Source organism: Rhamphochromis longiceps, linkage group LG15 (assembly GCF_057381845.1).
Source record: "Rhamphochromis longiceps isolate RC_006_pf linkage group LG15, R_longiceps_female_GT1.1, whole genome shotgun sequence".
Taxonomy (NCBI): Eukaryota; Metazoa; Chordata; class Actinopteri; order Cichliformes; family Cichlidae; genus Rhamphochromis; species Rhamphochromis longiceps.
In genome coordinates, this window is record NC_140571.1 from 36,870,417 (window position 1) to 36,895,881 (window position 25,465).

General features: G+C 41.8%; 2 protein-coding genes across 4 annotated transcripts; both read right to left on the reverse strand.

Moving 5' to 3' along the window:
* Position 1: 1 nt before the first annotated feature.
* On the reverse strand, positions 2-14,118 carry LOC146653085 (regulator of nonsense transcripts 1). Of its 3 annotated transcripts, none has more exons than XM_085381297.1 (24): positions 13,720-14,118; positions 13,202-13,344; positions 12,453-12,542; positions 11,907-12,074; positions 10,286-10,466; positions 10,037-10,198; positions 9,622-9,706; positions 9,222-9,320; positions 8,942-9,050; positions 8,559-8,718; positions 8,183-8,301; positions 7,916-8,080; positions 7,686-7,800; positions 7,108-7,251; positions 6,638-6,851; positions 6,396-6,513; positions 6,044-6,200; positions 5,623-5,765; positions 5,228-5,402; positions 4,410-4,488; positions 4,162-4,326; positions 3,566-3,786; positions 2,829-2,951; positions 2-2,528 (listed from the first exon to the last, which is right to left on the reverse strand). In XM_085381297.1, exons 1-23 carry the CDS (start codon positions 13,888-13,890, stop codon positions 2,832-2,834), a joined length of 3,303 nt encoding a protein of 1,100 aa, XP_085237423.1. In that variant the 5' UTR covers positions 13,891-14,118; the 3' UTR covers positions 2-2,528; positions 2,829-2,831. The 3 variants fall into 3 exon arrangements, with proteins under 3 accessions (XP_085237423.1, XP_085237422.1, XP_085237424.1); XM_085381296.1 differs by having other exon boundaries at positions 9,619-9,706; XM_085381298.1 differs by having other exon boundaries at positions 9,580-9,706.
* A 2,000-nt stretch (positions 14,119-16,118) lies between these two features.
* LOC146653086 (pyroglutamyl-peptidase 1-like) lies at positions 16,119-24,475 on the reverse strand. Its single transcript, XM_085382051.1, has 5 exons — positions 24,321-24,475; positions 22,554-22,606; positions 21,460-21,576; positions 20,630-20,862; positions 16,119-19,770 (listed from the first exon to the last, which is right to left on the reverse strand). Exons 1-5 carry the CDS (start codon positions 24,352-24,354, stop codon positions 19,575-19,577), a joined length of 633 nt encoding a protein of 210 aa, XP_085238177.1. The 5' UTR covers positions 24,355-24,475; the 3' UTR covers positions 16,119-19,574.
* Between the last annotated feature and the right edge of the window lie 990 nt (positions 24,476-25,465).

The following is a 25,465-nucleotide window of genomic DNA, read 5'->3' on the forward strand; positions in this document are numbered from 1 at the left end:
CTGAAGTTGACAGCGTTTATTGATTCAGTTTAACAAGAGAATCAGCATCTTGTGATGAAACGTCACTGCAAATAAGACTGTTTCAAATATGTATTTACATCACATTGAGACTTTAATTCATGAATTAAATCTCGGCCTAATGACGTGGTGAATGAACGCTCTGTGTGGAACAGAATCACATCTTCAATGATTGCTGCACATGTTGGAATTGACTGGAGCTCAGAAGATGGGAGGAAAAAAATATTACGGCAACATTTTTTTAAAGCTAACACATTAGGATTCACCGGAACAAGTTGATATGCTAAAATGTCAACTATTTCTAACTCAAACATAACAATGTAAAGCGCAACATGATTGTCACGTGTGTGCAGAAATAAGAAGCAGGTGAGAAACAACGGTGCAGTACATTCTTGCTGTGTTCAGAAAGTGTCATTCCTGGAAGAAGTTACAAAACTACAATCCTTCGGACAGTTTGAAGAGAAGATACAAAAAAAAGAAAGGAAACGGCGTCCCGCTCATTCCTGTACTCAGCAAGTTGCTACGAAAAAAATAGATATCCCATATTTCAGTAAAACTACACAACGAAACGATGCACACGGCAGCAAAATGTCTGACGAAAGCAAAGTGGATCAACTCAGGAGGAACTGCTCAGCACAAATCAAACAGCCACAGAAGGGGAAAATAAAATCTAACAACCTCCATTTTTACCTCACAGAGAAGGAAGGTGGCTTTTGTATCCCCTGCCCCTCAATCAGCCCAGCTGCTAGACTCACTCGCATTTTATTCAAACAATAAAAATATATAAATAAAACAAGTCCTTTTCTGTGGGTTTCTTAAGCCCTCTGGTGTCAGAAAGGTTGTTGGAAATGCTGGTCGTTTGACTGGAACTACATTCATGCTTGTGCTGCGGCTGTTTATCTGAGGGTGAGCGGTTATAGGCACTGATTCTGGTCTCATTCGCTGTTTATTTCATCTCTCTGCCACCGCCCGATCAGTACTGGGTGGCATTTTCTGCTGTGAGTGACTGGGGGTTAATAACAGAACAATTTGAATCCACAGGAACCAAAAGTCTTTCGGGTCAAGTTCATTTCTGAATTTCAAACACTTCTTTTCAACCTGATTAGCTTTCGTTGTATTTGGGTGGTCAACGTGACCTTTAATATGGCTTCATTAAGGTGGAAAACACAGTGGCATCTGGTATGAAAAAGTCCACTCTTTCCCCTAAAACTTTGACTTTAACATGTTTCCTTCTCTGCCTCAGCCACCTTCCTTTTCTTCTACTTTCTTGCGGTTGATTGATCGCCACGACTGCCTGTTAGCCTCATCTAAATGTCCCCGTTTAGTTTCTCTTACCTTAAGCAGGGATTCACGTGATGAGTGTGGACAGTCCACAATCCCCTGAGAAAATCACTCAGAGCAAAAGCATTCAAGCATTTGCCAATGTAAGCGTACACAGGGTGTTTTAAAAAGACAGCGGGACGTCAAAGACGCCGTCGTCTGAAAGATTAAAATAAGAGGGGAAAAAAAAAAAAAAAAAAGCCTTTGCTGAAACATCAAATGACGCCGAGCTGAATATTCAATGCTGGTCACGTTTGATAGTTTCAATGACTTTTTTGCAATTTTGTGCTCTGTGGTAAGAAAGGTAAACTGTCCCATGATGATCGCGCCATCGTCGGGATTCGCGTCTCATGTCTTGAAAACGAAGGAGAAAAAAAAAAGTCTGAAATCCCCATGCCCCTCCACCACTGACGGGTGGTCGAAACCACCCCACTGCAGACCTTGTGAACGAGCCAGTGGTTCTCAAGGCAAATGAAAGGCCTTTCAATATCAGACTCAGACACAGAAACAGAGTTTGTCGTTCCTCTCTGAGAGGGTCCGTCGACTGCCGCTTTCTTTAGAGGCTGCTGAGGTTTGGAGGGTCCAGTAGAAGACAGTAGGTAGCACGCTTCTCCCATGTCAAACCTAATTTTAAAAACAGTCCAGGGCACTGCACAGGTTGATAGTCAACCAGCTTTTAAGCATGGGGAAGCAGAACGGCAACCAGGTCGTGAAACCAGGTTTCTTCAAATTCTGCTGAAAATCTACGATCTTCACCTGAAGACGAGCGTATAAACTTTTCTCAGACGCTGTGGATGGGAAGGTGTTGGGAAGATTATTTTATTTGGAGCTCAACCTCATTTGGATTCCCATGAGAGACCGTTTGGACCTCTCGTGTTTCCCTCAGCAGCCCGACCACAAGCCGCCATCTTTTCGACCTCCCTCCTTCACGGGCATTGGTTCCTGCCTCTCACTTGTTCACTCGGCCTCTTATGCCATCTCCCTGCCTGTCTGTTCGTGCTCTCTTCTTCTACCCTCTTTGTTTCTCTCGCTGGTCATTGGTTTGGTTTCGCTATCCCGTCGCTTTCACTTGGTGGTGCTTCGGTTGTAGCAGAGGAAAACAGGTATCCATTTTATGTTTTTATTATTTCCCAGATTAAAAAGCTGATGAACTAAGCTCAGCTCAAGCCTAGCTCCCTTCTTTGGGTAACCTGCAAGACAACACGGATGAGAAAAGTTGAGCTGGTTAGAGCTTTTGCATAACATGTTTTATATGCCTGATGTGATTTTAGCTCATCCACAAGTCAATTATTATATAACATTTCCAGTGGATGATTCCTGAGGTTTCAGGCACTTTCACAAAGTTTTATGTGAAACTGGACTTAAAATATATTGTAAGTTAGCCAAGATCAGTGAGACACCTGAAGCTTGTGGCAATCAGTCATGAGATCAGCTTTCCTCTGAATACTTTGACACTACACTGCAGCTAAAGACATAGTTCATGTACTTACACTTCAGTACTGCGACAGTCCAGTCACGCCGCCATGCTGGTACGCACGTTCACCCTGGTAGGTCGAGTCCTGGGACAAAGCCACGTCGATTTGGGACTTGAACTCGTCACCCAGGTAGCTGTCCTGGAGGACATAACGGTACACAAATCAGTTGTTTTTCCATCCAAGATTGTTCAAGTTTGTCCACCGACGCCTTCAGAGTTTAACCGATAAGTGTTGAGAGTCATCCAGACGTTTTCAAGGGACACTCAGACGTACCTGCCCCTGAGCAAGCAGTTTTATCTCCCCTGAAAACAGCCCTGAATGAACTGCTGCAGAACTTTTGCAAAGTGAGAACACACAATGGCGAATCAAAAAGCGCCTGGTAGTTCCTGAGGTGGAAAACACTGCAAAGTGTTTAGACAGGAAACTTTTTCTTTAACCTTTTCTAATTCAATCTTAGTAATGCTTTTATTTATTTATTTAAATTGAATGAATCTGGATTAGAATACAGTTTCTCTGGTCTAGATAGGAGACTGGTATTTATAATGATTTTAAAAGATATGTAGCAACTCATCATTCCAGGTTAATTTCAAAACAAAAATTTCTCAGAGGATTAATGCATGATCACAACCCAAGAGATTATTAATGAAACAGCAACACTGATGATATTTATGGCAGCAGTTAAACTTGGTTGTCATTAAATTAGCGTTACTCTCTGCTGCATCTCCTTTCTTTAAGCAACAGTGACGCGTTACCTGGGAGAGCTCCGGCTGGGAGAGGCCAGGCTGGCTCATCTGTGAGGGCTGGCTCATGGAGATGTAGCCTTGTGTCAGTGGCCCCTGGGAGAAGGATTGGGAGGCTCCATCCTGGCTGGCCTGACTGTTGGGTCCATTACCCTGACAGGCACCCTGGTGTGCTGAACCACGGACCCTCTGCCGCCCACCACGCCCAGGCTTACCTTTCATTGCTCCACGCCCTTTAAGGAGGGGGAGGAAGGAAAAAAATAAATAAATAAAATCACAACCTGTCAAGTCATTATGCTGGGTAGGTATAAGGCATGAGAAGTGACAGTTATCAAATATCATTGAAGGACTTTGAATTATGCCCTCAGTGAGCAGCAATTTTTTGGAATCACTGAACATTAAAAAACAAACAAAAAAAACAACACATCCAGAATAACCCGTCTGCGTGCCGTTATTAAGGTAGTCTGAGGTGGGACTAGTCCGAGCAATGCTGGAGGAGGTCTATCAACTTTCCCTCTCCCCCTTTTTTTTTTCTCCTTCTTAGGTTTAGATTTGCAGTTTCAATGAAAAACAAACTTTCCTCACTTCTCCTTTTGCTGTTATCGTACCTGCAGCAGGGCCATTGGGCTGACCTAGATAGCTAGGTGGAGCCATTGGTGGCATCACCAAGTTGAAGGGTATAGGAATATTCATAGCAGCCATGGGACCTGGGCCTGCACCAATCATCCCAATCTGGTCATGTGTTTGGAAGTACATATTAGATGGACGTCCACCTGAAAGAGATCATCAGTATCGATAAGACATGACATGCATGATTTAAAAAAAAAAAAAAAAAAAAAAAAAGCTGACATATTACCATTGCTCCGGTCGTATGCAGAACCAGGGATGAGAGCCTCACGGGCATCGTACATTGCAGTGCTCATAAAACGTCCTCCCTGGAAAACACCGGTGATGTTTAGAACAGATTGGACTGATTTGCACTAACCAGCTTAAAAAACAACAACAACAACAACAACAACAAAACCACTGCTGCCTTCAGTTTACTTCCTGTGACAGCTGACTGGATGCATGCAGCCTTTACATTCATGGCACAAGTTTTGGGAGACCCCCTCGTGTCAAAGCAGGTGTGAATGTTGACACCTTTAATCAGACTCTCCTCAACTTGCTAAGCACAACACTCCTCATCAGAAGAGAAACAAGACACATTTAAAAACAAATAGACAGCAAAGACACAAAAACACCTTGTGACCAAAAGGTTGAGCCCCTTTTCCATTAGTACCTACTCTGATCGATTCGCCACCTGATACCAGGTACTAAAATGTGAGGATGTCAAACTGTGCATGCCACCGATTAGCAGGTCAATGGCGTCACTCAATGAGTCACGAGCATCTTGTTCACAAAAACACATCTTGTTGGATACTAATTTACGTCACAGGACGCTTGGCCGCGTTGCTGTGACGACGACCATGCACATTAGGTTGTAATGGAATGCCAGTCGAACAGAGTCAAGTCAATCCAAGCAGGTAGTAATGGAAAGGTATCACGATCCTAAACTACTTTTTAACTCAACTTCCACTGTTACTCAGGTGCCAATTCCCAGTATTAGTTTGGATTCATACATCATTTAAAAAATTTAAAAAAAAAAAAAAAAAATGTATGACGCGTCCTACTCACAGGGTTGATGGTGTTGACCAGTTTGCGGGGCTTGCTGAACTGCATGAGGCTCTCCCTCAGGTTGTTTAGGGGCCCCTCCACGAGGACCTTTTGCTCCTTGTAGTTGTTCAGCAGGTTGTTCCACAGTGGCTGCTTGGAGAGCGCCTTGGGGTTGCCCACAATGATGACACCATACCTTCAGACATAAGACAACTGATGAGGGGTAGGTTGCAGCTTACACAAATCACACAGTGTGAAATGTTGTGTGCGCAGAACAGAGTCAATCTAGTGTGTGTTCATATAGCCTGATCGTTAAAATGAAGCTAAATTTGACACATGAGTCATTCAAATCAGAAACGCACGATCGATTGAGCCGTGCTTCATCTGTCCACTGTGATTATTTTAACAGTTCTTACTTGGCCCTGGTCAGCGCCACGTTGAGACGGCGAGGGTCGTTCAGGAAGCCAATTCCCTGGTGCTCGTTGGCTCGAACACAAGACAGGATGATGAAGTCCTTCTCTCTGCCCTGAAAGGCGTCCACGCTGGCAATTTCCACTTGCTATAATGAATCACGATAAAAGGTGAAATTGCATTGTAAAAACAGAGGACCAAATCTGAGTGGTCGTGTGCTAAACTTTAAACAATAACTTCATGTTGGTCTACTCTCAACTCTGGCTCTCCAGTTGTTCACTTTCTTTTTTGTCCATCTCCTCTGTGGAGGAGACGGGACGTCCTACTCCTAACTGCTCCATGTTGATGTTGTCCTGGTATATCTGTGTGTAACTATAAAGTGTTTGCTGGAAAAGGGTATTTTTGCATTTGTGTTATAAGTGATACCTGATAGAGTTTGGTGTGCAGGGAGCCGCTGAACTGCATGTATTGGACCAGGTAGGAGCGCTGACCCTCGTACGGGGTGATGATGCCGATCTGATCGGGTTTGGCTCCCGCCTTCAGCAGCCTGGTGGTGATTTTCTCCACGTTGGCAGCTTCAGTCCTGAAAAAACAGTCAATCGTATCAATATTGGGACAATCATTTAAAGTTAACTATGGCAAACTGATGCAAAAAAAAAAAAAAAGCAATCACGTCCACAGTTGCTTTAAACCAGGGGCCAAAACAAATTACGTCAGCAAATTTAAGTAGGATTGAAGTGAAATGCCACCAAGTAACAAACAAAATGTGAGAACTTACCTGTTAAGGTACGAGGTTCCAGAGCTGGCAATCTCCTCCTGACCTTGAGTAACGTAAAAGAACATGGGCTTGTCTGGTTGTGGCCACTGGAAATCAAAGCCCTTCTTGATGCGGTCAGCTGAGGAGAACAGGACGGTCTAATTATTGTTAAGTTATAAGTTGGTGGATCTTCTACTAATCAGTGTGGAAATCAATTTGCTCCTTCATCAAACCAGATAGTGAACTGCCGGATCGTAACAAACCTGCAGTGACGCCATTCTGCAGGGATCCCTCGTAGAAAATGTTAGAGGGGAAGGCACTGAGAGCCGGGTGCATACGGTACTGGACCTGCAGGCGGATCGGCCGGATCCCCAGGACCACTAGGCGCTCAAACAGGGACTGCGACAGACCTGCTTTAGCCGCCTTCTTACACATCACCACAGGACCCAACTGGCAGTGGTCACCCACCAGAATAAGCTGTGTGGAGGAAGAAGAGCCACATAAGTGTGACGCTTTGGTTAGTTTAACAACACAAGACAAGATATTAATGTTCAGACTGTTGAAAGTTTTAATACTTGACAGTAGCTGCTACTACAGTTTAAATGACAAAGCTTTACATTTTTAGTTGACATGTGCCAAAGTATTTCTTCATTTACTGTTAATGCAAAAAAACGACAGAAACCAAAGCAAACAGCAGCAGCTGGGAACTAATGCAGCTGTTTGGGTTTTGTACCTGCTTTGCTCCCAACACCACGGGCACCATACACTCGGGCTCAGTGGCTTGGGTGCTCTCATCGATCAGGATCGAACGGAACTGCATCTTGGCCAGACGAGGGTCTCCAGCTCCGACACAAGTGCAGCAGATTACGTCAGCATTCTGGACAACAAAGAGGAAATTATGATCATTATCTGCATCTCAGGTTGAAGAAGCTATTGAATCATCTTAATGGACTGGTACAGACAGCCAGTTGAAATGGGATATTTTCTTCTCCTGTACTGTCATGTGCTGACTGGCTGAGGCCAGTGGAGTTGCAGGATTTAGCTACACAGTAGTGTAGCAGCAACTGTCTATAATAGGGAGAGGCAACTAAGGATGTGGACAACTAATGTGGTGGATGTTTAAATGCTGCTGCCCTCAGTGATCAGCACCACAACTTGTAGTTAAAAATTAAATGTATAAATTAGGCCACTGCTTCTGCAGAATAATTCTCAGAGGCAAACAACATTTGACTGAAATCACTTGTTGCACCAAGAATGCCTGAAATCGCCGACTTCCAGCCGCATTTAAAGTGAAAACCAACACCTCCTCACCATGAGCAGCTCCCTCTCAGCAGTGCGCTTCAGAGCCCTGTAGCGTTTCTCATCAGCAGACGACAGCTCGCCAGTCTCATCTTTTAGCTGCTGTAGTTTCTGAAGCTCCGGCATACTGTGGAGACAAAGACACATCAGATTATTTACACCAGTACATTACAACACCAAATCTGTGATATAACATGGTCACACCTGGAAAATGAAGGACTATTTCCCCTCATGCTACTGACCTGTCCATGTTGCTGATCTGGTTGTGTAAAGCAAGGAAAGACACAGGGGACTCGATGGCCTCCCTGCTCTTGGCACACAGCCTGACAACCTTCAGTCCAGTCTTATCGATCTTCTCAGTCAGCTGGTCCACAGCAATGTTACTGGGAGCACACACCAAAACTGGTCTACAGGACACATGCACCACAGAGAGAAAGGGAACAAGAATTACACGACTGGAATAATAACACGCGTCAAGTATAAAAGGGTTAACTCAATTTTTGCCTCACCCGTTGCCCTGTCGGGACAAGTGGTACACAATCGTGGCAGAGGTGACGGTCTTCCCAGTGCCAGGAGGCCCCTGGATCAGACTAAGAGGTCTCTGAAGCACCGTCTTCACAGCATACACCTGAACATGCAAGAAACAAAATAAATCAACTGGATACTTAAAACAAACGCAGTTTGCCAAAAACACAAAACACTTTTTGCCGATCATAACAGAAATCTTTTCTTATTCTTTGAGTTTTCTAAATTAATTTACAAAGATGAATGTCTTTGTTGCACTAATGTACAGTAAATAAATCAACTAAAATTACACTATGTCCTACACTGAGATTATGGCCATCTAAAAGTTTTCTCGTATGAGTTACGATGTCCAAGTCTGACCTGTGAGTGATTGAGGTCAGGAAGGCCTGGGGCAGTGAAGCGCTTTGGCAGCTGGCACTTAATGGTGACATCCTCAACTTCATGCCCCAGGAGTTTGTGGTAAATGTAGCCAGACACTGAGGTCTCATCCACCGCAAACGTCTTCAGGGCGCTTTGCATCCTGCAGCAGGACATAAACAACTAAGTCAGCCGTTACTGCCAAAAATAGCTTACCAAATGCATTTAAATTAAGCTGAAATCTTTACAACTGGTAGTCAAATCAAAAAAAAGAAAAGATAAGACACAATGAATCTACTGAAAACATGAGGTGGAAATGAAAGGAAAGGAAGAAAAGACCTTTTGGTACGCCATGTCGCTAAATGCTCTGGCATAAAACAGCTTACCTATCAAAGGAAGTCGACTTCCACACAAAGTCCACCTGGAAGTTGTGGGGGATTTCCACAGGTGCTCCAACACTGCTCCGCAACTCAATGGCAATTTCATCTCCATAGTCTTTAAACACGGGCTATTAAGGAAATCCAGCATTATCTGTAACATACTTCTAGTGGGTGAGTGTGGGCTTTGCTGTCTGTACTTCTCGGTTAGGACAGTCACTGCTGCCGTAAAGGGCCACGCTGGAAGGCAACATTAAGAAACAGATCATATCAGCTGTGCAAAGGATACTGTCTGGGACCTTGATGACATGACCGATGCCCTTCCACAGCGGGGCCAGGTCTCCCTTGTACCGCAGACAAATCTCATCACCTTGCATCAGCCGCATATCTGGGGTCAAGTGAAAGGACACAAGTTAGAAACTTGCATACAGAAGTATTTAAGGACAGGGCTAAGTTTATGAAAACACATGATACAATACCGTGCCCTCATCTAACCCCACAACACAAAACAGAGGTAAGAGGAGAAAAAAAACAAAACAAAAAAACAAAAACAAAACACGCACACATGCCACCAAAAGATGCAGGGATGGGGGAGGTTGCGTGCAAGGCCTGAGGGGGGGGGAGTAGGATGGGAGCTACATCTGTACCACAGAACCACTGGGAGGAAGGAAAGTTTAGAGAATTACCACCTGAATCCGTCTTAGGAAGAGTGAAATAGGCAATCCGCTTTTTGTTCAGCCCCAGATCCCACCTAACTGTTATATTATCTTGAGTCTGAAAAAGGAGGAAAAAATGATCAAAACATCAGGAATAATAATACAGATATCACAGCTATGACAATATTGCAGAAAATAAAGTAAAAACACCTGATCAGAAAAGTGCCTTATGCCACAAAAACACATTTCAGATCGCATCTGTAGTCAGGAAAATCTATCATCACATCCTGCTTCAGCATGAAAATAAAATAATCCTCACCATACCATTAAAATCATTAAATGATTAAAGGCTTTTTAAAGATTAAAAACTTTAGCCATGTACATTTCTGGAAGTAAAACACCAGTAACCACATTCCAGGCACCTCTGTGTGGAACCATGTTCAGGTACCTGTGACTCCTTAAGCTTCTTGTCGTAGTCAGCTTCCAATTTGACCAAAGGGCCAAATATATTTTGGTATTGATAAGCATCCTCGTAACGCAGCAGTACATGCTGGGGCTCCTCATCTACTCCAGGTTTCTCCAGGTCTTCCAAGGTGGCAGTGGGATTGTCCTGTAGGAAAACCACAAAAAACAATAAAAACAAAGTCAACACTCTTACAAGCCCTGAAAGAGCAAAAGGCATACAAGTGGATCGTACCTTCCAGAGTTCCTCCAACTTGTTGATTTGCTGGGCCGTGATCTGACGGGCTCTAAGCTGCTCCTGTTCTGATGGGATCTTCACCAGCCAGGACAGAAAGCATCGGTCCTGGATCAGCGGCTGCCACTGCGAGCTGTCCCAGTTGATGTCCTTCAGGCTGCTTTGGCTGGCACAGGGCTGCCTGAATGGAGGCACAAAATTCAGGCCAAGTATTGGAGGTTTCAAACTAATCGAACTACTGTTAAATCACAGTACTTCTTACTGCAAGTCCATGAGGCCATACAGAGGGTTATGTTTACTGTCAGAGCCGCAAGCTCTATTTCAAGCTTAATGCACATTAGTAGGGCGGTCCAGAGACAACAGCTGCAGACTCTATAGCTGACTGCCTGTTCACTACTTTGATTGATAGTGCATATTATGTGCTATAGTCAGAACACTGGCTCCGTCTTCGCTGAACACATTGGTGTTTGTGTGACAGAAAAATCCACGCTGGGGACTTTATTTCCCACTTCCAGCACAAACAGAAAGTAACAGTCCAGAAGTGTTGTAGCTCTATTCATCTGCCATAGTACATAATGTATGTACACACACAGCTCTGTGTCTGTGCTGAACTCTGTTGATCAGAGGGCAAAAGCAGAGAGTTTCTCACACTTCCACCATGAAGAGAAAGTATCACGAGAGCAGCAAGTTCCATTAACCTCCTTCACAAACAGCAATGAACAATTAATCCTAATAATAATAATAATAATGGATTGGATTTATATAGTGCTTTTCAAGGCACCCAAAGCGCTTTACAGTACCACTATTCATTCACTCTCACATTCATACACTGGTGGAGGCAAGCTACGGTTGTAGCCACAGCTGCCCTGGGGCAGACTGACAGAAGCGAGGCTGCCATATCGCGCCATCGGCCCCTCTGGCCAACACCAGTAGGCAAGTAGGGTAAAGTGTCTTGCCCAGGGACACAACGACCAGGACAGAGAGCCCTGGGATCGAACCGGCGACCTTCCGGTTACAGATGCGATTCCCAACCCCCTGAGCCACGGTCGCTAAGTCAGTCTAAGCAGACCACTGAAGGTAAAAAATATAAAACCATAACATTTATGCAAAGCCTGCCCAGTTCTTTTTATTAACTTGAAAAAAAACAAAACCATAAAAAACCTAGAACATCTTCTTGACTGTTCTGAGTCTCTTTTGAGCTGCTTTAATATGTCTGAAAACAAATATGAGCCTATGTGGGGGGGCTGCAATACACAGGTCAATTAAAAATTTCTAAATACGTGTTTCATATAAATTTCTGACAAGATTATTTACCCTAAATTATTCCATTTTGCAAAAGAAGAGCTCTCTTTAGCAAAAATACATTAAAATAAAAAGGTTCATCAATTTTGTTCATGAACCTTCATCTGTTGGCCATTTTTTCCTGTCTATCTCATTATTCAGGCATCTCAAGGCCTCTTTACCAGTGTCCTAAAGTCTAAAGTAAGGGGGAGAAACCTAAATAACTGAGAAGAAAAGAACTTTATCATAAACTTCCAGAGTCAAATGTAAATATTCAGATCAAGCTTCACAGAGGTAGAATATTGTCCTGCTTCAATCAGGACAGTCCCCAGCAACATACCTGCAGAGTAGCACCACCACAGAATCAGCCTTTGCTGGGATGAAGCCCAGGAGAAAGACGTTGCGACAGCCGCAGTTGTAACATTCCAGCACGGTTTCGCCCAGCGGCCCATCTTTATGCAGAGTCACTTCTTTGCATTTCGCTCTCACCAAATGGTTCACAATATGGCTGCGAGGCAGACAATGGAAGTCAAACCAAACAGAAAATTAAAAAACTGACACTGAGCCCGAGAGCAAAAGTGGGAAACGGCCCACTTCACAGTTATGAACAAAGGCTGTGAATAGGATACGATTCCTATTACACTGCTTGGTAGCATCTACAGTAAATAAACCTGAACACGCCCTCTGTTCAACCAATGCAAATACAAGAGTTGCCATCTACTTCTCACAGATCTCTCATTACACACATGCCACATGACCTGTCTGTCAAAATATGGCTGGTGTTGGCAGAAGTGTGTGAAAATTTCATTGTTATCGTTTCAGGTTATTAGTAGTTTCACTTTCCGATTCCTACATGCAATTAAATAAAGACAAGCTGACGACGCACCTGCCGGATGTATTGCCACGCCCATTACAGAACCACTTCTTGCTGGTATTGCAGTACACCACACACGCTGGATCGTGGATACCACAGTAGCTGTAAGGAACAACCACAGCAGTGTTCAGAGCAAACACAACAAGAGCAAAAGACCAACTGTACACACATGATATCGGATGTCAAAGGAGTCAGCATATTATACGGACCCTGTCAAATGCTACATGCTCACATGCCTCAAACACAAATATGAAATGTCATGGGAATATGTTGCCGCCATACATGCAGGACTCTTGAAGCTAATTCATATTCAATAGGTGTCAAAAACATGTACAGTATTTCATAAGTTTCAACAAGAATGCACACAAACACTCCCAGAAAGCCAATTTAAGAGAGTTAAATACATTTAAATTGCATATTTAACTGCCAATTCTTATTAAAAGCTTTTACCTAAATTGCACTGTCAATTTAATGTTTAGTATTCTTACAGGATTATGAAAGTAAACAGGAATGAGATTCAAGCAGTAATGTGAAAAGTATTAAAGCTGGTTGACATTTCATCAGGGCCACGTGAATCGTATCGTAGCACTAAAATTATAAACCTCTGATAGTGCACTACAATTCAACCATTGGGAGTAGCTAAAAATTGTACAGCATACTAGTGATGTAGATGACGATCACTAACTAATGTACTGCAATCAGTTCATCGGTAACGCACAGTCTGCTGACATCCTGCCACGGTGCGATTTTTTCCAGCGTACCTGCACGCGTGCAAGGGCAGGTCTTTGGTGTAGTACGTGTCCTCTTCATCCTCCTCAAAGTTCAGCTCGGCCAACAGTTGGCTGGCTTTGGCCACGGAATCATCCACTCCACCGTTGTGAAGACCCTCATCGGGACCATTTACCTGCAGCACAACACCTGCTTTACTGAACAAACTCACCGCTAACGATTAGCAGCCAGGCACACAGCGCTGAGAGAGCCACTAAATTATAAGTTGACAGGTTGTCAGCGCTCATGAATTTTCTCTATGATTTTTACAGTTACGCTCACGAGTTTAGTTTACCTAACACAGTTCAAAATAAAGATAAAAATACAATTACTGTTACTTCAGAAGTTTAGTTAGGGGGCTTGCTAACGCTGCAACCCAGCTAACACTGAGCTAAGTAATGCTATCCAATTTAGCGGGCTAACAGGTAGCGCTGGGTCAGCTAGCTAACTACAGCTAGCGTCAGTAAAGCGCGCTTTCTCGTGCCTTCCTGTGAAATTGAAAACCTCAGACCTGGCTGTCCAGCTGGCTCTGTGTCTGCCCTTGAGTTTGCGTCTGACTGGGAAGGGTGAAGTCGGTGAAGTCATACTCCGAGCCCTGGGTGTCCGCTCCGAGCAACTCCGCTTCCTCGGTGTCCAGGAAGGTGAGGGTCTGGGAGCTCGGCCCGTACGCCTCCACGCTCATCTCGACTCTCTCAACTTTCGCTTTACTGACGGGTTTCCGGGATTAGTATAAAGACAGTTAAAATCCAAAGCGTTTTCGTTGATCGACAATTGGTTTAGAGCCCGACGTTAACAGTCTCAGTTTGAACCTAAATAAAAAAAAATGGAACCGATCGGAACCTCGAAAGCTGCAGCAGGTCCAACAGCCGCGGTGACGGACTTCCCCAACGTGTGACGTTCACCGGAGGCTGGAGCTCAGCTCACAGACAGGTCTCTACAGGGAAGAGCTCTCACTCTGATCCCATATCCGGGTCTCAAAGCAACGTCACGAAACGCTGTGAGGAAATCCATTAAAAATAGCAATACTAATACATATAATACTCCTAGCTCTTTTGACAGTTTTTTCAGTAGGTTTTGTTTTTAATTTTTTTTATACAAATTGCATGATTCCCAATTTGTGTCCAAATCTGGTTAAAATTTTTTTTAATCTAATCGTGTTTTTAGTATGTTTTGTATGGATAGCAACGAGTAAAAACTCGGTCCCACGAGTTTATCATTGAGTTTTAGGTAATTACGTTAACAGCAAAATTGTTTAAAATAGTATCAACCAAGGCAGGGTCTGCTTAAGTAACTTAAATGTGAGCATTTAGATGGCTCCTATGCCAAAATGTATTTTAAAGAATTCAATCAAATGAGAGGTCTACGAGAGCACTAAGATATGAAGGTATGTACCAAAGAGGAATGAACGTTAATAGGAGTGAGCCATGCCTGTGAATGAGAGAGGCAGGTGGAAAGGTCAAGATGCAATGAGGAGGTGGGTGAGTTGAAATACTTGGGGTCAACCATGCAAAGCAATGGACAGAGAGGTGAGAAAGAGTTAACATAGGATAAAGATGAATGTCAGGTGATTTTTCCACAGGTAATAGGTCTTGAATAATCAGGTCCTAACTTGTCTTAAAGATCTCACAGTACCATACCGCATAAATAGAGAATTTGTGGTTCTACTAGAGTTTCTAAAAGTGGAATGGGAAGAAGAGCCTTCATCTTTCAGGCCCCTCCACTATAGAATCAACTCCCTGTTTGGATTCAGGAGACAGACACTCTCTCTACTTTGAATATTAAGCTTAAAACTGATTTTTTAAAAGGGTTATAATTAGGGCTGTATCAGGCAACCCTGAAATTTCCCTTAGTTATGCCGCAAAAGGCCTAGACTGCAGGGAGCTTCCCATCATACATTGTTTCTTCTTCAGTCACCTCATTTTCACTTTTTGTGTTTATGCACCACTTTGCATTCAATCATAAGTTATTATTAATCTCTGGCTCTCTTCCACATTAGGTTTTTTGTCCCTTCTTCCTCTTCTTACCCCCAACTGGTCACAGGAGATGGCCACCTCTCCCTGAGCGTTTCTACCTGTTAAAGGGAGTTTTTCCTTTCTACTGTTGCCAAGTGTTTGCCCAGAGGGCGTTGTATGATTGTTGGGGATTTATTCCAGGGTCTTTATCTTCCAATATAATATTCCAATGCTTTTTTGAATTGGTGCTATATAAATAAAACAGAATCAAATGGAATTGGTGACAGGAGGATAGCAGCAAGAATGAAACGGGAGGGGAAAAAAAGACAGGAGGCAGAAGTGGAGGTGACAAAGTTAAAGTTAGTGACCAAGAGAAGGAGGCACAGCTTAGGCTGAATAGTTTGGAGACAAAGTTAGAGAAAAAGGCTGGGTATATTAGGATAGACCACAGAGAAGGATCATGGATGTAGTGATGGGCATGTGTGACTGAAGAGGATGCTAGAGATCTGATCTGATTAAGATATAGGCAACCTAACTTCTTCATAATATTGTGAGTTGTGACCCGTGTTTTGTGATGGTGAGTCACAATCATGTAGATGTCATTAACAATAGAGTGGAGCCTCGTGGTAATAACTGTGACAGGCCTTTCATGGTCATTGTACCAACATGTCAATTACAAGGTTTCAATAGGAGTGAGTACTGAATGGAAAAGCACAAACATCACTTGTACTTCTTTTATTTCAAAGCCTTTCCTTTACAAAGCCAGGATTACTTACTGTAACAGTGCTTTGTTAATGAAGCTGAAGAGCATACCTTTCAGAGGATACTCCCAAAACACAGGTAGAGCACACACTGATATTAAAAAAAAAGAAAAAAAAAGAAAGTACTTTTTGAGGTAGCCACAAGGACAGCATCAGTACTACATCTCTGACCTGACCCACTGAGAATTAGTAAGGCCTTTTCATAAAACACATACCCAACAGCAAGGCACAGGAGGGAGTTTGGGGTCAGAGGTCACCTCATGTAAATTTGAGGCTTTAACTTTTGTGAGAAGAAATTCTGTTCTTACACAACTCTTTTTTTTTTTTAAACTTCTCTGCACACACAAAGTCACAAGGTAAAATATCAGCACCTAAAACAACATCAGAGATTTCTGAAACACCACAACCAAGAAATGAGCTGTGATAAAAAAGTTTAGGTCTGAGATGGAATTCAGTTATGTTCAGCTCCGTGCTTCACTTTGTGATGTACAGAACAGCATTAAAACAAAATACAAAGCTAAAAACGGCAATTTACTCAAATTTAATGGCACCAACTTGCTTAATTATTACTGAAGCACTACACAGTGTCAGGTATTATGACATAGATACAGTGGTGTGAAAAAGTGTTTGTCCCCTTCCTGATTTCCAAGTGTTTTACATATTTGTTATACTTGTCACCTATTAAACCAAGATAACCTGAGTAAATGCAAAATGCAGTTTTTACATGATGATTTCACTGATTAAGAGAGAGAAATTATCCAAAAGTAGTTGCCCTATGTGTTAATCATGAATTTACTGCGATTAACCACATTTTTTGGAAAGCTGAGTTCAGTTTCACTAAATAGACTCCGGCCTGACTACTGGCAGACCTGTTGAATCAAAAAAAATCCTTAACTATAATCTGTCTGACAAAGTGAAGCAGGTTAAAATATCTCAAAAAGCAACACATCATGCCACAATCTAAAGAAACACCTGAGCAATAAAGTCTGGGAAGGAATGCAAAGCCATGTCTAAGGCTGTGGGCCTCCAGTGAACCACAGTGAAAGTCATTATGTCATATGGAGTAGACTTGGAACAGTGGTGACGTTTCCCAGGAGTGACTGGCCCACCAAAATGACTCCAAGTGAACAGCAAGGACTCATCCAGGAGGTCACAATAGAATCCAGAATAAAATTAAAGAATCACAGACTTGTCTAGTTAAGGCCACAGCTCATGATTCAACAATAAGAACCAGACTGGGCAAAACTGGCATCCATGGGAGAGTTCCAGGAGAAAACTACTGCTGACCAAAAACAAGAGAAAGACTCATCTCACATCTGCCAAAAACATCTTGATCATCCCCAAGAGAGCTAGGAAAATGTTCTGTGCAGCATTTCAGAAAAGGAACATCATACCAACAGTAAAATATGGTGGTGGGCTGTTTTGGTGCCTCTGGGTCTGGAAGACTCGCTGTGCTAAATGAAACCAGGAATTCTGCCGTCTGCCAAAACATCCTGAAGGAGAATGTCCGGCCATCTGCTTGTGACCTTAAGCTGAAGCGCACTTGGGTTCTGAAGCAGGACAATGATCCAAAACACACCAGCAAGTCCAACTCTGAATGGCTTTGGAGTGGCCTAGGCAAAGTTAAAAAAGCAGTTTCTGCTCTAAAACCCTCCAGTGTGGTTGAATTACAACAATTCTATAAAGATGAGTGGGACAAAACTCCTCCACAGCACTGTAAAAGTCTCATTGCCAGTTATTGCAAACGCTTGATTGCAGTTGTTTCTAGTAATGGTGGCCCAAACAGTTACTAGGTTTGGGTGGCAATCACTTTTCCCACACAGGGCCATGTAGGTTCCCCTAAATAATAAACACTTTCATTTAGAAACTGCATCTTGCATTTACTTGGGTCATCTATGCCTAATATTTAAATTTGTCTGATGATCTGAAACATTTAAGTGTGACAAACATACAAAAAAAAAAAGGAAGCGAGCAAACACGTTTTCACACCACTGCAGATCTATCGTTGGGGCATGAACACTGTATTTAGCAGTATATAAATGATTACAGGCCAAAATTACTTGAACTGAAGCTGTGTTAGGTGTAGGCAGTCAGATTCTCAGGAGCCAGGGAGTGATCGAGATGACAAAACACAACACAATCCAATTTTTTTTTTAAAAAAAAAGAAAAAAAGAGCATTTACTCTGGGAGTGTTACTGCCATCGCCATGCATTCCTGCTCTACGTCATAATCACCGTGAGGAAAAGGGTTGACAATGGAGGTCTAGAAAGCTACACAAGTTAAAGTGACAGAAAATAAAAACAAAACAGAAGCTTTCACATTGCTTGAGAAATGCTGTCCAAATTCCAGATCAAGTAAAACTGAAATACACAAGAAAAGAAAGAAACCAAGTGCTACAGAAAAGACAGGAGGCCCAATTCTGACTGAAAGCCAAGTCCAACTTCATCAAATCAGATTCTCAGATAAAATAAGCAGCTACACCTGATTTAATGACAGGAACGACAGAAAGTTAATCAAGGAAACAGTTAGAGCTGCACAACCACAAAAGAATGATTTCCAAAAGGTTTAAGATAAAATATGCAATGTCAAAGCCAGCAGGCATCCTCAGACACAAATCACAGCAAGTGTCACTATTTCACCATCCAGTGAGTCTGGGAGAGTCATGCCCAAAGTGCGCTTTAACAACAAGGCTACATGATATGAACTACTTCACTCTATATAACTCATCTGTTACAGTTTAATACAGACTTTCTACAGTTAAAATCCAGTTGTGCAGCCTTGATGTATGACATAATTATCCCACTGAATCAATGAATGAGATCTGTGAAGTAACATTGCACATCCCGGGGCCAGATCTCAGTGGGGGTGGGGGGTGGAAAGAAGGGGGTGTTTCTGTCAGAACTGGGTCGACAAACTGGGGAAATGTGAGCTGGAACCAACCCGTTCCCTGATTTAAATAACCTTTGTCAAAGAAGGCAAATTTACAACTTCTTATAAAGAAAAAGGACTCAAGAAAACAATTCAATATAAATGAGAAAAGCACAGATAAGCTTTAGAATACAGAGAGGAGAATATGTGAAGGAAAATAAAATGAGCAGTTTACTGCTGGATGTTTCATATTAATCCATAATGCAGACTTTTATGTGTGCTACGTGAAACCTATTGTGACCAAGTAAGAAAAAAAAATCAGAGAAAGAACCATTATGATTACAGTTTCCCCCAAATGTGTCTTCTATAATAATTTTAATAACCCTACCCCTATAAGGTGCATTATTAGGAGTCACATTTGGGGTTACAGGTTATAATATCTGCCACATTAGAGACCACTTGCTGCGTCCGCATGTGAACAACACAAGCAGCATTTTGCTCCTGTGTTTATCTGGTTTTTCCTCACATTTTGCTCCAATGTCAGAATGCTTCCAGTTCTTTTAAAGCTTACGTTACAATGAGACTGTAACAGAATCAGGCCTAGCAAAGCAAGAAGCAAAGAAGCAAGACAAACTTTGAAAGCAGATTATACTGTGAAGTGTCATTATTACCAATTAAAGATACAGTTTAAAAAAAGGGGGGGGGGAGGTTTGGCTACTTGTGATTAAGTGCAATTTCTCTTGTGTGGTAAGAGCTGGAGAGGCTAGTTGGTATATGGAGGTCACTTAGTGGAAGTGTTGTTGGCAGTGAATCTTCCCCTCAGCTTGGTCCATAAGCTCCAGCATCTCCTGGATGACGGCCTGCAGTGCACGACCCAGGTCTTCTTTACTGTAAGGCTTTCCAAGAGGAGGCACATGAATAAAGGCAGAGCGGCCGTGGCTCAGGTACAGAGAGGTGTAGTAGGTAAAATCACAGAGATACCTGTCAAAGAAGGGAGCACGGTATTTAATAAATGAAGAGACTGACTCCATAACACAAACAAACAATAAAACAGCATTTCCATGACGCAAACTCGCCTCTCAGCTGAGCCACTCAACCGTGCACATACCTTCAAAGGGCCCTGATCACTACCTGTCACACTGAAGCATTGTTATGTCACTGCTAGACCTTGACAGCAGTAAACATATTTTGCCTTTTCCCAAAGGCCAAACTGCATAACGTGACTACTGTTTATATCATTACTATAGCCTGACAGCTGTCAGTATATCAGAAACACTGCTGTTTGTGGCCTAGCAGAACAATTTCAGGCTGCCTCTGAAATCTAAAGCTTAAAGCTTCAGTCAAAACTTCTAGATTCAACTAAGACAGACTTTACTTAAAGTAAAGCATCAGTTTAGCAGCTTAAGTGCATTTATCACTGCAACTAGCAACTAGCTAATTTGTCAGCCTAGTGTAGAAACTTTCAAAAAGCCTAAATTCAAACCATGAGAAAATATAAAAATAAACTCCAGAAAGCTCAGATTCAAGTCAAAGTTCTCTGTCTGTTCATCACTGGGAACTTTGTTTTCGATCTCTCATTATAGTAAAAATAGTGATTACAGTTTCTTTCAAACATTTGCCTCAAAAAACAAAAAAAAATATTAGTCAGGCTCCAAAAATTGAACTTCAGCAGAAAACGCTGATAAGGTCTCAGTATTTACAATCATAGCAACATATCTGTGCCGAGTTCTGAGCTAGCCATCTCTATTTAAAAGTACCGCCATGTGAGCAGTACATGCAACAGTTGGACGGATAAAGATACACAACTTGGTAAAAGAGAAAAAACACATTAAATAATGACCTCCCGGCATCTCTGGAGACAGACACGGCTACTCCCAGCCCTGATGCATTCACTCTTTTGCAGACCGATTCCATGTCAATGATCGAGTTGATGCAGTCTGGGCCTCCAACAACGCAGCACTGTGAATCGGGGCAGAAGCTGCTGTTGTCCAGGCCCTTGTAACCATGATTTCTTCCACACTTCTCCAGCGTGACAGTTGTGGCCATACCCGAAACTCCAACATGAACTACCAACTGTCCAACAAAGAAAACAATAAAAACACAAAGTCAGAATGACTAGACTATTGTAGGCTTCCCTTACACCTGAGGCATCCATGCTCTCGAAACAGGGCCTAGGATTATTTTACTGAAACAAAAAAAAGCAAGGAAACTCAAGATAAAAGCTCAAGCAGAATTTTACAATGTAGCCCCTTCATAGCGAGCTTTTAACAAAGGCACTTTCAAGCCCATAATTCATTGTATTGTTCATCGGGGCTTCTAACTCTTAAAGCAGCGGTCCCCGACCCCCGGACCAGTTGTTTGGTACCGGGCCGCAAGAGTTGAGGCTCGGGTGTGAAATTCATGATTTTAGTTTTTAGCACTATTTTTATTTATTTTTTAATAGTTTTTATGGTTAAGTCTGTGTCCCTGGGTCTTTTCCCGTGTGTTACGAATACATCTTTTTTGGTACTGGTACTGGTTTTATTTTGTTGTATTTATCTGCAACACCTTAAAGGCCGGTCCGTGAAAATACTGTTGGACATAAACCGGTCCGTGGCGCAAAAAAAGGTTGGGGGACGGCAGTCTTAAAGCGCAATAATGCTGTCAGGTTAAATTAGGCTCTCCTCTTACCAGTGGATGATACTGCTTCCATAATGAAGGAACCAAACTCTGGACTTGTTGGTACTCAACAGGAACCTCGTGTACATGCAGATTCACATCACTGCCCAGCCCGAGCTTCTTCAGTTCCTGTCAGAGTAAAATTAAAACCTGAAGTTTAGAAATCATTCCACATGTTGAAACATCAGTTTCAGCTTCTTCAGTTAAATTTAGATAATTTACAAAACTTGCAGTAGATAAGCCATGAAATGCATTCGTCATGCGGCGCTACGCGCTGTGGCGACCCCTTGTGAATAAAAGAGCAGCTGAAAGTAGTTTTACAGGATACTGTAGGCTGCCTCCTTTGCCTATGCTCTTATCATTTTTACTTCATGCTCACTGACATCACTGACTTCATGCTCTCTTAATGCTTTGCCATTCCCAAATGGTATAATTTTACAGTCAACTTGGCAAACAGAATGAACAAATACTTCAACCCCAAACTCAGGCTTCTTCAAAAGCAAAATCAAGAAATAAAATATGCCAAACACCGACTTCACATATAAAAACAAACAAATCTGTATCAAATTCAAAGCCAGTAACCCAACAGCTTCCCCAGTCTCCCTGCAGGACAAATAGCCCTGGACACTGACCTCCCAGCTGTATTGAAAGGAGGCTTATTTGACCACGTCTGTAACCCTGCCACAATGTGCCCTTTTGTTTGCCTTTAATATCCTTATCAAGTCCGTCTAGACACCCTGACAACCACCATCATCCCCCCCCACAAAACCTCTGACTAACACTGCTACATAGTACGAAGCCGGCTGTCAGCATCGCAGAACTGCCGCACAAACATCTTCCAAGTGTCGGCAAAAACCACATGACAACCTTCAAGACTTTTGAAAAGCATTTTTGGAGCTAGAATAAATAAATAAATAAATAAATAAATAAATAAATAAATAAATAAAAATAACACCGTCACACACTTTAACTGTATGGCACATTAACTTGTATCAAATAGACTTTTCCAAAAGTCATTTAAGTGTAAATACCAATTCTGCAAATTATTACCTCTTTATTAGATGCTAAAAAAATGAAACAAACAAACAAAGAAAGCCAATAAATACCTGTACTGCTACCCAGCTAGCGTTGACAGTGTGCTCTCCAAATGGCCCGAAACCTGCAAAAGATGTCAGCTGCTGAATTAATGTGGATTATGTTTGTGGTGTCTGCAAAAACAGACTTTTTTATAAGATTTATTTATTTGTTTAAATGCTTCTACTGATATGACCTTAAAGGTAGTTTCTAATGGAAAAAGGGGGCCGTTAAAGATTTGGGTTGACTGAAATGCTGATTTGCAATATAAAGGTATACATTTCGTCTTTTATGTCAAATGCAACATCCTTTTCAGTAGCATGACTGAGATGTAATTACCTGTTGTTTGAAATTATAAACTGTTGTTTTGAAGAATGCACCTCATTATTAATAAAATAAAGACCCGCTGATGCACAACTGCAAATGAAAAACGGTAAAATCTCAGCAGCCCATGGAAATTCACTCGGGGCTGTTTATATAAGGCTCTACCACGGATTCCCCCGCCCCACTGTCTATCCTAGGGTCACTGGGTCCCTGGGGGTTGGGTGGAGAGGGGATCAGTCAGTCTGACAGGCTGATGAAAAGGAGCAGAGTGAGGGGCCGGCAGCTGCCAGCCAGCCTGCTATTGTGAAGGTGCTGTTCCCAGGCAATCTACACTTCTCCTATCAGCTGGGGAGACACGTTTCTGCACCCCTTTGTGTCTATAAACAGCAAATTAATGTGTCTGTTCTGCCAAACGTCACCATTTAACACTGCTGTTTGCACTAACGAAAATATGTTCATATAGCTGGACTTGAAATTGCATCGGAGTGTGATTTAGATAAACAAATATGTGCATACACAGTACTTGTTATATTAACAAGTATTATAAATTGGTGATTATTACATAGGGATGTAACTTTGAATCGCAAGTGATGCAAAATAAGTTTTCTGAAATACAACACAGAGACTGGTTGATGAACAGCAGCTCTAAGTCTACACTAGATTACCATAATGCAAAATAATGAGACTAAACAGGATGAACTAGCATAAAGAAACTCATTCAATAACTTATCAATAGTGGAACCTAGTCACCATCTGGGAATAGGATATGTATTTTTAGCCACAGATCTATAAAGGCATCACACACAACAACTGGACAGAGGAAGATACGAATAATTCAAAGCAATAAAGAATAAAAAACAATAATTTAGGCTAAACGGTTCATTATTAAAATCTCTCTGTATTGTGTTTTCACCTTTATCTTTTGTTCATCTATCTATATTTTGTCGATTACTGACATAACTCCTATGATATCAGTTTTTTTAAACTGAAATAATTTCAATAATGTCCCAAGTCACAACTAACAACATCTAATATTTATGAAAATATATGCATTATTACCTTTGCTGCCATATGGTATTGTGCTCAGTATTAGTGACTAATACTTCAGATGAACACGAGCTATTTGAAAGCATTTAGAAACAAATATGATACCGTAGCCATAGAGCAAAACAAATGTGTAGACAACACAAAAGGCGCTTGTTTTTGGAGGAGTAATTTGTTTACTGTCTGCGGCCTTTCAGCTGAAGTCATCTAAAACAATGGTGAGACCACCGAACCGGCCTGTAGCGTCAATAATGCATCCCCCCCAAAACTCTAAAGGGTCAAAACTCCCACAAAACAACTCGTTCCTTTCTGTACAGTTGCAACAGAGTGGAGCAGGAACGACCTGACGCCATTAATGGAGCAGCTTTAGTCTCCTCAACTTTTCCTCAACAGACAAAAGAGACAACGACAGCGGATAAAAGAGCCCAAACCTGTAACGACCACAGCCCGTTTACTGTTATCCATCTCCCGTCCCGTTCACGAGGAACCGTTGCCTCTTTTTCTCGGTCTTTACTTTGAACAGGGTTAGAACGAGAGTCTACCCCGCAGAGCTGACGGCTCCTTCTCCCACACACAGACCAAACCGGAGGTACTCCCTCCTTCCGCAGGCAGCCTAAGACGTGACGTGATTACGTCAGCACCCCCCCCGAAAAGCTACAAAAATGTATACAAAGGCAGTATACATTTTTGAAAGATTTTTTTAAATTGCTCATTTATTTATTTGTTTAATTGAAAAATATAAATCCATTCATTGCCTGCGCTGAAGATGTAACTTCAAAAATGAATATTATTTTCATTTTCTATTAAACTATTTACATTACTGTGCAAAGGTCTTGAGCTACCCGTTTTTCTTTATATTTTGCAAGTAAAATGGGAAATAGGTGCAGATATATATCGAAGCATGTGCAAACATACATGAAAATACAGAATATAAAGCAAAAAACAGAGTCTATACAATTCTAACCAGCATGAAAGTCAATATTTACCTTTATTCTTTTATTCTTCAACACAACTTGAACTCTATTAAGCTTTCTCGTGACCTTTTTTAATATGGCTGTTTTATACTTAAATGATATAGGTCAGTGTAAGTGGTATAAGAAAGAAAGAAAAAAACAAAAAGCATTTCTCTGAAAATGGTCAACTATTAGGATGGACTGTAAATGAGTTAAAAAGCAATGAATTTCTAAGGAAAAACTTTGAAAGACCTTCAGAAAGCCTGGAGAGCTGTTGCTAATAACTGCTTTAAAATAAGAAGAAAGTGGTTATGGTTGTATTCTACATTATAATGATGAACAATGTGTTGAACTCAGTGTGTTTTTGGCTGTTGACCTGCTTTTGGATTTCATGTAAATCCTGTGTCTCATATCTGAAAACTTTTCAGTTATTTGGATCATTCGCCTCCATTTCCCAGTGTATTTGTTGACTTTAACGATCAGTAGTTTCAAACAATTGGTAAGGGACTAAAAATGTAAGAAGAAAGAAGAATAAAATTCTTTAAATAACTAATCTAACTGTTTGCTCACCACCAGAACGCCATACAGTCTCCGGTTATCAGTTTTAAAATCTGGGAGAAAAC